Below are 17,289 nucleotides of genomic sequence, written 5' to 3'. Positions count from 1 at the left end.
ATTTATTGTGCTTATTGGCACACAGTTATGGGCAAAAACTACACTAAAAAACTCATCACAAAGCTGAGTTTTTCATATTCATCTCTGGCACCCTGACAATACTATTGCATCCTTTAATTTGTATTCTCCCGCCATGCCTTATATTATTTTCTATCTCTTTATTCTCTTTTCTTATTAATATTTCCTTAATTATTTATTTGTTTTCAAAATTATCTTTCTATCACTAGACTTCAAATTTCTTGAGGGATTTATTTATCTCTTTATATGTATTTTCTAGAATAATAATTGACAGGTAGATAAACAATAGTTAATAACTAAATGAATGAATGAATAAGTTAATGTAATTATAGTTCACACAAGCTTATTATATCAGCTTACTGCTGTAACCCTAAGAATTCATTTATTTATCTTTAATATACATTGAGATTTACTAAAATTATATAATATTGTACAATAGTGCAATCAATTGCAATGTTTTCTTGCCTCTGAAGGACTAAATAATATTCATTGTAAATTAACTTAAAATTGAAGGCCAAACCATGTTTTGGCATTTAAAGTCAATTATAAAAGTAAATGCCATTGTATTTTAATAAAAAAAGTTTCATTAGAGTTATTACGTCACCAACTTTAGATTTCCAGATATCCTTCTAGGAACATAATAAAGAAAGGATATCACTATTTAGATAAAAAATTTATAAAGTAAAAATATATTTCCAAAGGCAGAACATCTAATTTGATGCTTTCCTTGTCCTCACAATTACTTACTATAATTTGAATTTAAGTCCATTATTTGCTATGATCACTACTTTATAAAGTGTTTCTTTCACTGTGCTATAAAACTCAACTTTCTTCTATTCACTATTTAGTAAACATTCTTTTATTTGTTTAATTAATAGTTATTGTATAACATGTATATTGAACTCTGGGAATAATGTTGTTCTCTGTACCCCCAAAACAAAAACAAACAAATCTATCATGTATAAATGAAATATTAACTGTTTTACCAGTTTCTTTCTGAGTCAAGGGCCTCTTCATTTCATATTTTTATAATAGCAGAATCAAAATCTTATAATCTTATAATGTGAATGGACCTTCAATTTTATGAAAATAAAAACTAAGGCCTAAAGAGTTTGTATGATTTGTCAGAAATTACAGAGCTACTTATTAGGAGCTGGACTTGCTCCAGGCCTCTTAGCAACCCCATCCCCCAACATACTCTTACCGGCTTCTGGAAGACCAGTCTTATGCTCTATTAGGGCCACTTTTCTCCATCCACTTGTCCAACAAATACTTATGTTGATGTGTTCTAGGGAGCTCACAGTTTCATTTTCTTTCCCATATCTGTTCATAACCTTGTAACTTTTATCTTGGTTAATATAATCACTCTCTACTCATTAGGCAGGTTAGAAATTTCCAAGTTATTTTTGTACTCTCTCCTTCATTCCACTCATTTAATAAGCAGATGGATTCAGTTGATACTAATTGCTAAATGTCTCCGGAACCCAGATTTCACTTTGGTTGCCTTTAATGATACCCTGGGGCACGTATATCCTGCCTCGCCTTCAAGCTGGTTCCCATAGCCTTGGGCTGTGTTTCAAGTTCTATACTACTATTGGAATGAGTGTCCTTTCAGCAAAAGAAGGAAGAGAATTTTTTTTAATTTATTTTTTTTAAATTTTTTTTAGTCATACATGACAGCAGAATGTATTTTGACATATAATACATACATGGAATGTACATACATCAATCATATTGTCTATTCTATTCTGCTGCCCTTCCTATCCTCCCTACTCCTCCCCTCCTCTCCCATCTTTTCTCAAGAAGGAAGAGAATTTAACTGTTATTTTCATACTTAAATAGGACAAGAGAGTAGCAGATTTATTTTTAACAGTAGAAACAATGCCTTTATTGATTTCTATCCCACCAAACTGTGTACGAACATTCCCACTGAGAGTAGCAGATTTATAATTGACTATTTCATTTAGTCGAAGGTTTTTAAAAAAATCTTATCTAGAAACTATGAGCCTTTTTCAGAGTGGCCACCTCTGCCTCTCTAAATTTCTCTGTCTCCTCTGATCTAGGACATCTATGAATACTGTCATCTTTAATGGACTCTTCCTGTTATTTTACACCTTCATTCTCTGGTCCCTGATTCTTCATTCTTCCTGGAATGTGCTTCTCCTGCCTTGTGCACAGATTTTTCCTTTTTTTGTGACTCCCATATGTTGTTTCACAATTGTAGCATACATTCCCCTCAGACATCTGGAGCTCTGCTTCTTAGTCATCTTTGGACCTCCAATGTTGGTGCAGTAGCTGATACTCAGTAGATGCTCAATAGGTGCTTGTTGAGCAAATAAATCACTCTCTGAGGAGCAACAGAGAAAAACATTAATAATATTGTTAAAGTGCATTTGTTGTAAAATAGAGGTATAAATGAAGATCATGAGAGCAAAGACTTCCCCCACCTCATCAGCAAGCCTTGCAGGTGAAAGGTTCCTATTGCTGACATCTGTTAGTGGGGAGGCTGAGGAGCCCTTTGAACAATTTCACCCTGACTGGCCATTTTGAGCTTCGGGGAACCCATTTTGACTTTTTAATAGCAGAGAGAAGGCAGAGCTAAAGGAGACACTTGATCCTGTCTCACTCTAGTTTCTCTTTTGCAGAAAATTTAATACAATAGTGATATCATTAGGACAGGCTGATTTTTAGGGCTTTTATTTTTGTCCCACTACAATTCACATGCCATTTTCTATTCAACATTTTCTTTTAGAAATAAATACATTTCTGATTTAATTTCCTGGGGGATTCCGGGGCATTAGTACTCTTGGATCTTTTAACTTCTAGAGCCCTCCATTGGTCTCAGATACTCCATATTGTATTTCCAGTTAAGAATGTGTTATTCCTCTTATGTCTGATTTCCCCCTGCAGTATGCTATACTTTTCTACTTTCTCTTCTTGCAGGCATTGTTTCCATTACCACCCTAACTGTGCTGGCCTATGAACGTTATATTCGTGTGGTCCATGCCAGAGTGATCAATTTTTCCTGGGCCTGGAGGGCCATTACCTACATCTGGCTGTACTCATTGGCATGGGCAGGAGCACCTCTCCTGGGCTGGAACAGATACATCCTAGACGTCCATGGACTAGGCTGCACTGTGGACTGGAAATCCAAAGATGCCAACGATTCCTCCTTTGTGCTTTTCTTATTTCTTGGCTGCTTGGTGGTGCCTGTGGGTGTCATAGCCCACTGCTATGGCCATATTCTGTATTCCATTCGAATGGTGAGTTGAAGTCCACAAATGTCTCTCCTCAAAAACATGTCCATGGCAGAATATTTTGGGTGGAAAAAAAAAATCAAACACTTCCTACATGATTGGTAGTTGCCCAGAGTTGTAGGAACTCTAGGAGACTTTCCATTTGGCAGAATTTTGCACTCTGAGTCACTCCATGAAAAGATAAATGAGGAATAACACTTACTTTCTGCACATCAAAAGAAGGACAGAAAGGGATTCTGGACAGACAAACTCAACAACAACACAGCCCTACATTGTGGAACATTCTTAGAATTTAGAAAGTCTAAAAAGAGAATTTCATGCTTCTCGTGATTCCCCTCCCCCCCAAAGATCACCATGAAACACTACTCAGAATGACACTGGAAATCCCATGAGAGCCATAAAGGACCAGAGCTGAACACAAATAGATTACATGTTGGGAGGCAGCAGAGGCACTTTTGAACTAACCCAACAGTCTAGGCATGATCCATGTCCCAGTCTCCAACTTCAGCCATAGATGGTTTCCTTAACTACTGCTTCTTCCTACTCCATCTGCTCTTTTCTTTTATTAGAACACTCTAGTCTCTTGCTCACTCTTTCAAACATCTCTAACTTTTACCTTTTGTTTTAAACCAAACCTAGTTCCAGGCATCACTGTAAATCCTAACTAATTACCCTTAAGTCCTACATTTTTACTGTTTACACCCGTTTCATTGGGGAAAAAAAATCCCTGGGCCAATCCAATTGTTTTCTCCAAGGCTATAATCAAAACGTAGAGAGTTTCTGGATCAAAAAAAAATTACTCAGATGTCCTCTGAGGCCTGTCTTTGTATCCCTATAGGTACACTCTCTCACACCATGGCTATAAAAAATCACCAATTTTCATTTTAATTTTTTACCGATTATCCCTCCTCATTAAATTATTGTGCTTGTTATTTGTTAGAAGAAATAAAGCCAATTAGCAAGGACTTTTCAACTCCCTGCCTTCCTTTATCAAAACCTCTATGTTAACACTATTTCTTAAGTGCCTCTCTTCAGTTGTTGAGTGACAGGGGAAGTCTCCCAGGACAAAGCTAATTCTAAATTCTGATTGTCCCCCAGTCCCTCCCATTACATTCTCTTTCCTAGGGAACTTTCTCAAGTGTAATAATTTTACTTTTTAACTTTTCAATCTCTCCACTCTTCTTGTATCTTTCTCTTTAGCATATAGCTATGCTAACTTAAAATAAAAGCAAGATTTACTCTCAGCTTCCTCTCCCTATTGCTTTATTTCTCTCTTTTCACTGCTAACTCAAAGAACTACTGGTGACTTTTGGTACCATATTGTCACTCAATAAATGTTTATTTAACCTCTATTTATTGAGCATCTAAAATATGCTTCTCCTGCCTTGTGCCCTCCAAAATTCAGATGTCAAAGACTTAATCCTCTGTGAAGTGGGACCTTTGGAAAATAAGGAGGGTTAGATCAAGTCATGAGAGTGAGGCTTATAAGAAGAGATAACAAAAAGCCTGTTCTTTCTCCCACTCTCCTTCTGGGTGAGCATATAGTAAGACCGCCACTTGCAAGTCAAGAGAAGATACCTCAGAATGAAACCTGCCTTGCCAGCACCTTAATCCTGGATTTCCTACCCTCCAGAACTGTGAGAAATAAATTTCTATTGTAGCTCAAGGAGTTAGTAGCTGAGTAAATTCATACAGTATTTATTCCTCAACTCTTTGCAAATTTGTACCTCCTTCCTCTACCACACTCTCTAAAATAGCCCTCGTTTAAGGTTACTGATTATCTCCTAAATATTAAATCCAATGGGCACATTTCTTTTTTTTTTTAAGAGAGAGAGAGAGAAAGAGAGAATTTTAATATTTATTTTTTAGTTTTTTCGGCGGACACAACATCTTTGTATGTGGTGCTGGGATCGAACCCGGGCCGCACGCATGCCAGGCGAGCGCGCTACTGCTTGAGCCACATCCCCAGCCCCTGGGCACATTTCTTATTCATATTGTTTTCTGGCATCTGTGGTATATGAAACTGTTGATGACGTCTACTTACTTATGACTTTCTCCCCTTATTGATTCAAGGACCCTTTTCTCTGCTACCTTCATTCCTGACTCTCCAGCCCCATCTTCTTATGGCTCCTTTAAGAGCTTCTCTTTCTTGTTTCTCCCCAGCATTCTCTGCTTAGTTCTCATCTGTTGCTACACAATGGCTTTCGGTGAATTCATATACTGCCAAGATTTTTTTCTAAGAAAGGTTTGATGACTTCAAAACTTTTATCTCTAATCTAAATCTTTCTTTTGATTTCTGTTCAATCCTCACATTCAATTGAACACCTTCATTGCGATAGTCCACAGGCTTGTCAAATTCAACATATACAGAGATTAACCTGCCATCTTTTCTACCAAATCCCCTACCCTCCGTTCTCTTTCTCACTGAATGATCAACATTCCTAGCTACCTAACCCCAAAATTAGGGAGTTCTCTTGACTATCTGTCATTTATCTCCTCCCCTAATCCCAACTAGTGATCAATTCTTATCTATTCTACTTAAATATTTTCCCATATATCCAATTTTTGCCTCTCTCACTGCCACAGACTCAATTCAAAAGAATCTTAGTTCTCTTTCCTTTATTCTTGCTTTCCTCTAACTCATATTCTGCCCACTGCCAACAGAGTACTTATTCTTAAATATTACCTGGGGGTTCCACTGCTTTCATGATTGAAAATGAAGCCTTTGAGTAGGGCTAGCAGGTCTTGTGTGGCATCTCCTATCTACTGGTTCAGCCTTATTTCTTGACACTCCTCTCCTTGCCACCTCCAGCTAACTGCAACATTTCTTGTTCCCAGAACCTGACACATGGTGTTTTTTTCTCTGCCTTAGCACATTTTCTTTCTCTCTCTCTCTCTCTCTCTCTCTCTCTCTCTCTCTCTCTCTGGCTCTTTCCCTCCCTCTCTCCCTCCTTCCCTCTCTCCCTCTTGGCCATCACTCCTCCTTACTTGGCCAGTTTCTCCTCTCCCCAGAGGGCTCAGATCAGGGTTTCTTGCTCTAAGTCACCCTCAGGACTGGTTATCCAGCCTGGTGCATCTCATAATCCTCCTTGCTTCCCTCCTTCATATTGAAGCAAGTGTTTGTACACCAGCCACCTTAACCCAATAGTGAGATTCTCAAGAGCAGAGGCCAAATCTCTAAAGCTGAAACTGTACCTGCCTGTAACAAGTGATCAATCACTATTGTTGGAATGAATTATGGAGGGCATAGAGAGGGAAAGACAGGAGAAATGGTAAAAATGTAAAGAAATTTGATTTTAGATTGTTATATTTCTTCAACATAGAACACAGTGCATGTGCATACATGTAATTTTCCGCTATTCTTCTGTTCAGAGAGAGGTGACTCATAACAGTAGTGGTGAGATAGCTATTCACTGAGACTAAGGGCTTGTATGAGGTTTTTGCAGATCTTCAGGTGTATGGGTCAATAGGCACAAGGCATCAGCCATTCATCTTAGGAAGAAGACACTGTCAGAGGAAATTCTGGGGAACTTTTCTTAAGTGGTTTATTTTTTAGGACAAATTTGTACATTTGCTTTTGCTTCATCCACAGTGATTTTGAAAAATACATACAAATGGTTGAATAAAGAAGGTGATACCTAAAGTAGAGCTCTCAATTTGAAAAAAATGTTGAATGAGCTGAGTCAAGGAATAATGAGAGTGATGAAATAAAAAAGTCAAAAAGATTGAAAATAATTATGGGAATTTCACAAATACAAACCTCATTGGTCAGGACATTCTCCTTATACTAAAGAGGGTCTGGGGAAATACAGACCAACATTTGCTTAAATTAACTTCTCTTCCATGCATATAATTCCAAAATAATAAATGAGCACTCTGCCTTTATAAATGGTGAGGGACTAACTTGCCCAGAAAAATAGTAAAAATAAAACTGTTAGGACCTAGATAGTGGGGGCTTGGAGGAAAGATAATTAGACATGATTATATACTAGCTAATTGAAACTCTGAAGAGTCAAAAATAATGATTATAAATATTTTATAGAAACAAAAGTGCATATAAATATGTTAGTTTCTATAATATTTCAAATGTAAATAAATAATCTCAAAAGCATCTGCACAATTTGGATCCACATACATGTGATGAAACTGGAATTTTCATAGATGGTTTTAAACTTCTTTTCATCTTTATTCCTACAGAATGTAATTGACTTGTTCAATATCACACTGGGAGCAAAATCAGATTATCTGATTCTAATATAAAGCTTCTACAAGAACCCCACAATATTTCTATAAACTGGAGGAAGCATGTCTTCCCCCAAAAGAGTGGCATTATGAAAAATAGAAAAATATCCTATCACATTCAATAAAATAGTTTCTTTTAAGATAGGATGGTATAATAGAATTCTATTATAAGTAATCAAACATTTTATTTTTTGTGTGTTTCCTTCTATTCTTTGTTAATCTGAATATGATGGTATAATAGAATTCTATTATAAGCAATCAAACATTTTAATTTTTTGTGTTTCCCTCTATTCTTTGTTAATCTGAATATGTGACTTTAATGTGAATATAGCTTCTTAAATAAAATTTAGATGACATCAGTAATTTAAGGATATCATTTCAAATATGTGCTTTAATACTATAAGCACATCTTAATAATTTCTTTCTATAATTTTTTCTAGCCTTTATGATAATATTAGAATTAGAGGATTCACTTAAGAGTTTGTTGAAATATAATAAAGTTCCCAGTTTAAAACTATCACTATGAAGTATTGATAGTATGCCAGATACTTTTCTTTTAAAATCAATGTATAAAGTATTTATATTTTTTTAAGAGAGAGTGAGAGTGAGAGAGAGAGAGAGAATTTTTTTAATATTTATTTTTTAGTTATCAGCAGACACAACATCTTTGTTTGTATGTGGTGCTGAGGATCGAACCCGGGCCGCACGCATGCCAGGCGAGCGCACTACCGCTTGAGCCACATCCCCAGCCCCAGTATTTATAGTTTTGTAGCAAAATTAGTATAACTTCTTACAGTGACCACTTAAGAATAGATTTTTGGAATGCAGAAATATTCTTTTAATCTCCTTAATAACACATTTCTCATAACAATAAGAGAAGTTCTACAGAATGTTACTCAAGAAACTCAAAGAACTTTCTAACTATACATCATTATTCCTCAATACTTTTAATGAGGACAAGCTAGTAGATGTGCTGATTTTAGAGGAATGAGGCACCCTGAGTTTTATCAAATGCCATTCTCTGCAAACAAGCTTCTGATGAAATCAACCATAAAGAAAATCCTCACCAAATCCTATTTATTAGTTTATAGTTATTAGCAGTGAATTGAAAGGCACAGTAGTTTCCAGCAAGAATTCATTGGGGATTAAGTTCTCATCAAGACCAGCTGTGGGTTTAACTGTGCAGAACTCCTGACATGACATGAGTTTGTTGCCTGATTTGAGAATTTGCCAATTAATGCTCTAAATGGAAAATATTCTTAATCATGGAGAAATTGTTTCCATTTTATCATGACTCTTTCATGCTGTCTTTTGAAGGTCTAGGCAGAATAATTTATTTCATTCTCACTGAACAAATTAGAAAAGTATTAAAAACCATGAAAGAATCTAAGATACTATTGAAGAGACTGAGATCCAGAGAGATGAAGGCTTTGCCCAGCTGCAAGGCTTGGATCACAAGTCAGCCTCCCAGGATCCCATTTAGTTCTCCCCACAAAGGCAGGGCCAGTAATGCTAGTTGCATATTTTATTAAAAGCAGCAAAAGAAGATGATTCATTTCTCAACCCTTTTCTTTCTCCTTTCTGTAGCTTCGCTGTGTTGAAGATCTTCAGACAATTCAGGTGATCAAGATTTTAAGATATGAAAAGAAATTGGCCAAAATGTGCTTCGTGATGGTATTTACCTTCCTGATCTGCTGGATGCCTTATATTGTGGTCTGTTTCTTAGTGGCTAATGGTTATGGACAACGGGTCACTCCAACAGTATCTATTGTTTCTAATCTCTTTGCTAAATCCAGCACTGTATACAATCCAGTTATTTATATCTTCATGATCAGAAAGGTAAGCTTTGTAATTGATTTTACCATGTGGGAGGGGTTGGAAAAATATAATACTTTTATAGAGGTAATTCAGAACAGCTTCAATGATAAAAAATCCAAATCAAGGATTTTATAGAAAAGTAAAGGGTTCAGGAAGAAATGTTGAATATTGCCAAAGAAAGTAATAAATTCTAGTCTTAGTCCTTACTTTATTTATGTGTTACGAAATGAGGGACCACGACCTCAATAGTCAAATTATAAATGCATTCACTAACAATTACTTGTTGTACCCTTTCTTTCAACCAAGGCACTAGAGATGAGTGCTTCTTAAACTTTCTTATGTATGTACCACATCTGAAAATATTGTAAAAAATGCATCTTCTGATTCAGTATGTCTCTGTGCCCAATATTCTGCATTTCTAACAAGCTCCCAAATGATCCTGATGTTGTTTCTGTTTCCTGGGAACTTGCTTTAAACAGAAAGTCTAAATGATACAACAAACAAGAATGAATAAGACAATGGTTCTTGCCCATAGTGTTTTATATGAAAAAACATTTTTTTTTAAACAGATACTGTGAGTGACCCTACTGATTAGTAATTTTTATTTTTTAAAAATTCTCCACCTAATTAACCCATTGTTCTAAATGTGCAACACATAAAAACTTAAATTAAACTATAAGTGTACCACATATGGTAAGTTTGAAATAATATTTGAATGTTTATTATGTTTGCAGGATTGAAAACTTAGGATTTAATAGGTTAAAGGAATATTCGTGAGTCACTTAGGCTATGAATTCTACCAGGAAGGGCTCTTTCTTTGCTATTTATATTATTTGTAGATTATAGTACAGTAGTCCGTGATGACTGAATGTTTGTGGACTGGATTCATGTTCAAAATCCCTTAAATAAACAGACATATTATTCACAGAAGGTGTAAACATTGAACCAATAAGGATTATAAGGTATTAAATAGTCCTATGTGGTCTAGTTAATAAGAATTTTAATAAATAAAAGACATAGAACTCCAGGATGACGTAGGTAGATCTGAGGCTTACCCTGCATCCGCTAACAAACAACAACAACAAAACAGCCCAAATTAAGCTCAGCTAATTTTCTTGAATGTTAACTTAGATTAAAGGCCAAGTTTTTACTTGGCCCTTATTTATTAAATCAACTTTCTTTTTTTTTTCCCTCTATCCAGTTTCGAAGATCCCTTTTGCAGCTCCTATGTTCCCGACTGCTGAGGTGCCAGCAGCCCGCTAAAGACCTACCAGCAGTTGGAAATGAAATGCAGATCAGACCCATTGTGATATCACAGAAAGATGGGGAAAGGCCAAAGAAGAAAGTGACTTTTAATTCTTCTTCCATTGTTTTTATCATCACCAGTGACGAATCTCTATCAGTTGATGACAGTAATAGAACCAGTGGGTCCAAAGCTGATGTAATCCAAGTTCGTCCTTTATAGAAATGAAAGATGGAGCCTTAGATGGGACAGCACATTTGGACTTATAAGGATTGTTCTGGAATTCCCATTCTATGTAATATCAACAGAATTTCTGTGACACAGCAGGAAATCTGAGTTGCCCATATGTTCTCTGTCCTCAACAAGCAAGACACATTCTTTTAATTCAATGGGTGCTTTACATAATGAAAAAACATTTATGGCACAAGATGGGCATCTGGCACCATCATCTTCTAATGTGTTGAGAATTTTCATTTCAAATGTATTTTTAAATGACTATATTTGCCAAAGCACACTGTAAAAGTAAATTTTGTCTCATACATATGTATGAAATAGCTAGACCTTCTTGAATTCTCTGTAGTGTTGGGTCCTATTCAGTCATGTTATATGACCAAATTAAATTATCAAGGGAATAATTCTAGGATGAAAATCAATCTGAAACAAACAAATAAAAAAAACTGCGGTTACACATGTAGTATGATAAAGAAAAGCTTCATACTAACATGTTGCTGAGTAAGTGCCAGAAGACACAATTAGGAAGCATCACAGTAAAGAGAATAAGATGACTTCAAGGTAATCATGGTGTGTGGTTAATTATGCACTAGTAGGAAACACACAGGTGGAGATGATGTTGATGGCAGAGCAGTATCTCCATCTATTTCATTTCAAGTGTGAGCACGGCAGGATTATCATTTTATTTTAATACTTTCCCACAATTTTGGCAAGAAAAGGAGTTCTAAGTAAGAAAACGACTTACATTTGAAGAGGGATTAAAATAAGTGTTTAAGTGTATTCATAAAATGTATTATTCAATATTCATTGCCCATCAATCACTCCACTGAATAACTGATGGTCAATGTTAGTGAAGGGGCCATTTTTCCATGGGTCATTGTTTAGACATGTAGGATACCAGAATATGCTACCCTTGGGTAGCATATGTCCATTTTGCATAAGCATTACTTTGACCTGAAGACAGTTGAGAAGAAGTGATATAAGGAAAGCTCTCTGGAGCCAGGTGTGGTGGTACATGCCTGAATTCCAGTGGCTTCAGAAGCTGAGGCAGAAGGATTGCAAGTTTAAATCCAGCCTCAGCACTTTAGTGAGGCCCTAAGCAACTTAGTCTCAAAATGAAAAGGGCAAAAATAAAAGGGATGTGATTCAGTGGTTAGGCACCCCTGGATAAATCCCTGGTACAAGAAGAAAGAAAAGGAAAGGAAAGAAGAGAAAAGCTCTCTGGCTTCCACCTATATTTGCTTAAACCTGGGACATACATTTAAAAAGGTATTCTCCTCTCTTCTACCAGGAAGGACAAGGCCCATCACAGAGACAACTTAAACACTTACCAGCCTGTAGACAGCACCAGAAGAATTTCTATAACTCCCCTTTGCTAATCTCTAAACAAGTTACTGCCCCTAGAGACTCAGTCTTTTTCTTTTGTCTTGTCACTTCTCTAGCAGTTTGCTGTTTGTTGAAGATGCCATATAAGCCAGGGAGTTCTAAGCCAGCTCTTTTGAGATGTACTCATTCTTTGGGCATCTCCCTTGTATATATGAAATATATGTTAATAAAATTCTGTTTGTGTTTGTTCTTCTCTTGTTAATCTGTCTTTTGTTGTAGGGGCCCCAGCCAATGGATCTAACATAGGTAAAAGGAAAAAGTATTACTTTCTTCCCCTACACACTAAACATGGATTATTAGTGTATCAAGAACTTGAGAATGTCTTTGACAATAGAGAAAATAAATACTGAATCATTTTATTTTACTGCCTATTTTTTTTTATTTCCTAGATGACTCTCCTTCTAGTGTTACATCTTTATAATTAATTGTATTTGAAGAACTTCTAAATGGCTCAGTTGGCCTATTGAAGAAAGAATAACCAAAGAAAATATTTCACTAAATGCGTTTTAAAAAAATCAAGTTCAATGCTGGTTCTGTTGTAGTATATGGTTCAAGAACAAGTTACTAAACTGTTTCTAAGGGTCTGAAATTGAATAAAATATGGCTTCATATTTCTATAAAAGCTGTCTCCCCTTGTTTACTTTCTACTCTCTTATATAAGCGTTTGTTTTATGAATAAAATCTTTTCTTATCCTTCACTTATTATTGCATTAATGGCCTTTTTTTTAAATCTTCAGAAGGGCATACATAGCATTGAAAACCAGGAAATGAAATAGATTCATTCAGTAACTCTTTGGAACTCCGCTGAATCATTTATACTTCCGGTTTTATCAAGTGAATCTGAGCCTTGCAATTAGAAAAGGTCCATCCAGATGATGAAAAGCTCAGTTAACATGTTAGGCAAAACTGTGATTTTTTTTTTTTTTTTTTTTTTTTTTAGTCTCAAGTGTTGTCAATCTTATTGTGAGTCCTACTATGTCCTTTAAAGAAAACACACACACACACACAATGAGTGCCTTCCCAGAGGCTTCCAGAGCCTTATTTTTTGAGAAGTGAAAGAGATCTTTGTCATTGAATTTTAAAATGTAGAATGACCCAATCTGAGCGTGTAAAACATGATGGAGAAGCTACATGTTGCAACTTTAAAAAAGTAATGTTTCCCCTATTCCTGAGCAATTGCAACTAACACAGAGAGATTCAACATTAAGTTTAATTATATGCTAACAACTATCTTTCAATAGTGAATTAAATATGACAACACAACGGAGATATATTTTTTGTTACTTAATTTTGATCACAAAGAAATCCAACATTTGCTACCTTTGGACCTTTACATTACTGGTTAATGAAATAGGGATTTGTTCTAGTGACTCCATAGAGTTTGCAGGTAAACCTGCTCCATATTCTGGAAGTAAGTGATTCCTGTTTCAGGGTCTTCTCAGGTAGTCCAGAGGGCTCAGTGACATGTAGTTCAGGAGTAGGTAGGTACTACCAATGGCTATCATCGACCCAAAGATAAAGAGTCCTTTGTTTATCACCTGTAAGGACAGCAAGAACTCTTATTTCATTTATCTAGAAATTAAAATCATGAAATAGACTTTATTCACACCCCACAAGAGTACAGTTTCCTTTTTGTTCTTTAACCCGAAGAATCAATTAAATTGTATGACCTGATTTCTCTCTCTGCACTTATTGTCCTGCATTCTAACAGTCTGCCGCTATTTCTTTCTCCCTTTCATATTTCTATCTCTTTGAGGTCAGAGATCCTATTTTATTTATCTTTGTACTGCTAAATCTTGATGCCTTCCAATCCATTCTCCCTACAGCGAAGTGATCTTTCTAAAATCCAAATCTATGAGCCTTCTTTGGTCCCTCGGATTCTCTCAGGTTTACCTCTCCAGCTTCCCCAGTGGCCATGTAGCCATTCTCACACCTATGTACTGCCTTCCAGCTCTACATAAATACTTGCTATTCCCAATTCTGTGTTCATCATGTGTCTTCAGGCTTCTCTTCTCTGGTCCAGTTGTGTCCTCCTGCTAGTCTCATCACCATGCCCAGCTCCATATCTATGTATTCAATAAACTATGAACTTTTATAATTTGACCCATGCAAAACAGATCATCAGGAATTTGAATTCCATTTAATGGTATCTCTGGGTGAATTGCCCAAAACTAACGTATCATAGCACTGCAATGGAATTTGATAGTGTTTTATAAGTGCTTCAGTTCTGTCCAACTGTACAAATTAAACCCATAAGAATATTGCAGGATGAAAAAGTCAAGAGTACATCACATCACTAAAATAAAGGAAAAAGCCAAGAAATATTGGTCTCAGTTTCTTTTTCAAATTTCTTCCCTTCAAAATCTCTCTCATAATTTCTCTTTGTAATGTTGTTCAGTTGGCACTCTGCCCTCTGAGTACTCAGGACAGTTTTTGTTTGGAAAGCAAACAGTTGGTACTTGTCCTATCATTCCTGTATTTTCTTGAAATAAAGATAAACATAATACTGTCAACACATCAGGCTTTTTTTTTTCAATAGTGTAATTTATTCCCACCTTTTTTTGCCAATGCCAACGCCGTACTGCCTCATGGTATCTTATCCTGGAGAAAGTGACCTGTAGAGAAGTTTAAAAAGTATTCTTGTGGATTCTTCAATCGCTGAACAGAGGTTTAAAATGAGGGGAAGTCTTAAATCCAGACCTTACCATGGTATAGAGCGGGATAAAGGTAGATGGCATAATTGCATGGAGAAACCTCTCTATGTTCTTTTGAAAAATGAACCACCTGGAATTGACATGTGCTCGCATCTGCAATGATAAAAGTCTTTTTTAAAAACACCTTGAACAAAATGTCTTTCCTTACTACATTTATTATTCTTCATTCCAACTTAGCACAAGGCTGGACACAAGGTAGTCAAATAAATTCCCATTTTCATAGTGGTCATTCCCAAACTCTTTTTAAGAAATTTCAGTAGTACAAGACATTATCTTGAAAATGTACAGTGATCACACAAAACCTATTAGGAAAGTCTAGTTTGGTCAGGGGTCAGTATAGGAACTCTATTTCAGCAAAGGGCTTGGGTAATCAGACCTATAGGTAATCTGTGAACTCAGAGATTAATCAATTTCGGTTGTTTCTTGGTTGATTTGTAATATTGCTTATGGCAACAAGTGATTGTTTAAAGTTATGTCTGTCTCGATCTATTATTCCTTATACAGGACAAATACTGTGTTGTCAAAGCCATCTGTTTTTTAAAGACTCAGGCAAGATACATCAATGAAGTATTTGAGTATCTCCTAGAACTTCCTTCACCATATATGAAATTGGGCTCAAGGTAAAGTACTTTTATTTCTTTATGTCTTCAGAAGAGGTGGAAAACAGTAATACTCTTCCTTCAATTTGTCTTGTAAATTTTTCTTTTCATTATTTGAAAACTGTAATCACAATCACTTGTCATAAGCTTTTCATGTTGATAGGGAACAGAGAGATGTGAGCAGTGGGAATGTGAGGTTATGGGACTAATTCTATAAAATGGGCCCACTGTACTGAACCCCATATGCTTTCACTTTTAAAAAACAATTTACCTGCAGCTACGCGTAGCCTAAATCCTTAAGATATGTTACATTCATTAGCAAACTACCAGAGAAAGGCAGACTGCAGGAGAAATTCAGGCCCCCAAGAGCCAACAAAAACACAAGTTACCCTGAAGGGGGTATTTTTGTGACCATTAACAGACCAGATTCCAGAACTCAGAGTGATAAGGATAATTCTCCCTATCTATAAAATCTATACGAACAAGTTTCAATTAAAACCAGTCAGCCTGGGCCAGAGTGACCCAAAGTTGACATGGCAGTAGGGACTTGAAAGTCTGATGTCATCCTGCTGTCAGTCAAAAGTCACAAGGTGGACTTGAGTACAACTCCCTGGAAATTTCTCTGGAACCCCAATAAAGCTCGAGGGCAGGAGAGGCATACCACCCCTCTTCTCTCTAAGAGGACCTACTTTCTCCCTTGAGAATGTCCCCTTTCCTATTCCTTTTAATAAATTCACGCCTGTTACTCTGAGTGACATGTCTCAAATCTTTCTGATCCAATTGTAAGAACCAGGGTTTGATGAGGGGGCCCTTCATGCTGCCTTAGTTTCCCATAAAGCACTAGCCCTGTAACAATGCGATTGGTTTAAAATGGAATTAATGTGTATTTTTTCAAAGCACTAGTCTTTCTAACCAGGAATTTATTTAGTATTATTATACATTTTATTCAGTACACAGGCTTTAAAGTATATGCAGTACTACTCTAAATATACAGTTCATAATATTAAGGTTGGAAAGCTCAGCTAACATTTATTAGATTCTGTTATTAGTACATCTCCAAATTATATTTTCATTAAAGTAGCCTATTACTAACTCTACTGTCTAATATCTGAGAATGAACTATTAGATATTTTGTCATTTGTTACCTCCTAAATGTCCCTGAAGTGCAGATGGAAATGATGTTTTGTGGGTCATTGTTGTTAGTAACATATTTATGTCTAAGGAATACTGTGTGTGTTCTTTTTTTTTAATATTTATTTTTTAGTTTTCAGCAGACACAACATCTTTGTTTGTATGTGGTGCTGAGGATTGAACCCGGGATGCACGCATGCCAGGCGAGCACGCTACCACTTGAGCCACATCCTCAGCCCACTGTGTGTGTTCTTGTCTGTACCTGTCTTTAGACATGATGCATGATATTGGGCTGGAACACAAAAAAATAAAATTATTGCTAATCTTATCAGTGAATCATTTTACGGAATGGAGCCCAAACTTACCTCTATGTAATTGTACATAGATAGGTCTGAAATTGCATGGTCATCTGGAATTCTAAACCTTGAGAATTCAGGAAGGCACATACCTAGAAACCAAGTTAAATAATATTCAAAACAGTCTATAAAAACATGCTAGACTCTATCTAGGTCAAATTAAATAGTATATTCACTACCCACATTTTTTCTAACCTTTTAAAACTATGGATAACTATTCTGTATGATCGACAATCTATGGTTATTGAGAAATGTCTACAGATTATTTCCTATTGAGATTAAATAAGATTTACA

The 17,289-nt window shown here is 36.0% G+C and overlaps 2 protein-coding genes across 2 annotated transcripts in view; one reads left to right on the top strand and one right to left on the bottom strand.

Annotated features, from left to right (window-relative positions):
• The window catches only part of Opn3 (opsin 3), a 42,716-nt gene extending 29,864 nt beyond the window's left edge, over positions 1-12,852 (top strand). Inside the window, exons 2-4 of the mRNA XM_027928486.2 lie at positions 2,962-3,281; positions 9,105-9,356; positions 10,537-12,852. Of these exons, the coding sequence (XP_027784287.1) occupies positions 2,962-3,281; positions 9,105-9,356; positions 10,537-10,800 (836 nt within the window). The 3' untranslated portion in view covers positions 10,801-12,852. The remainder of the gene's footprint in view (positions 1-2,961; positions 3,282-9,104; positions 9,357-10,536) is intronic.
• A 535-nt stretch (positions 12,853-13,387) lies between these two features.
• The window catches only part of Kmo (kynurenine 3-monooxygenase), a 46,163-nt gene continuing 42,261 nt past the window's right edge, over positions 13,388-17,289 (bottom strand). The window contains 5 exon segments of the mRNA XM_027928485.2: positions 13,388-13,627; positions 13,629-13,733; positions 14,751-14,810; positions 14,901-15,002; positions 17,005-17,087. Coding sequence (XP_027784286.2) covers positions 13,559-13,627; positions 13,629-13,733; positions 14,751-14,810; positions 14,901-15,002; positions 17,005-17,087 — 419 coding nt within the window. The 3' untranslated portion in view covers positions 13,388-13,558.

The sequence above is a fragment of the Marmota flaviventris genome, chromosome 12 (genome assembly GCF_047511675.1).
Source record: "Marmota flaviventris isolate mMarFla1 chromosome 12, mMarFla1.hap1, whole genome shotgun sequence".
NCBI lineage: Eukaryota > Metazoa > Chordata > Mammalia > Rodentia > Sciuridae > Marmota > Marmota flaviventris.
The sequence above is the reverse complement of the archived record's forward strand: the minus strand, read 5'-3'. Positions and strand labels throughout refer to the sequence as shown.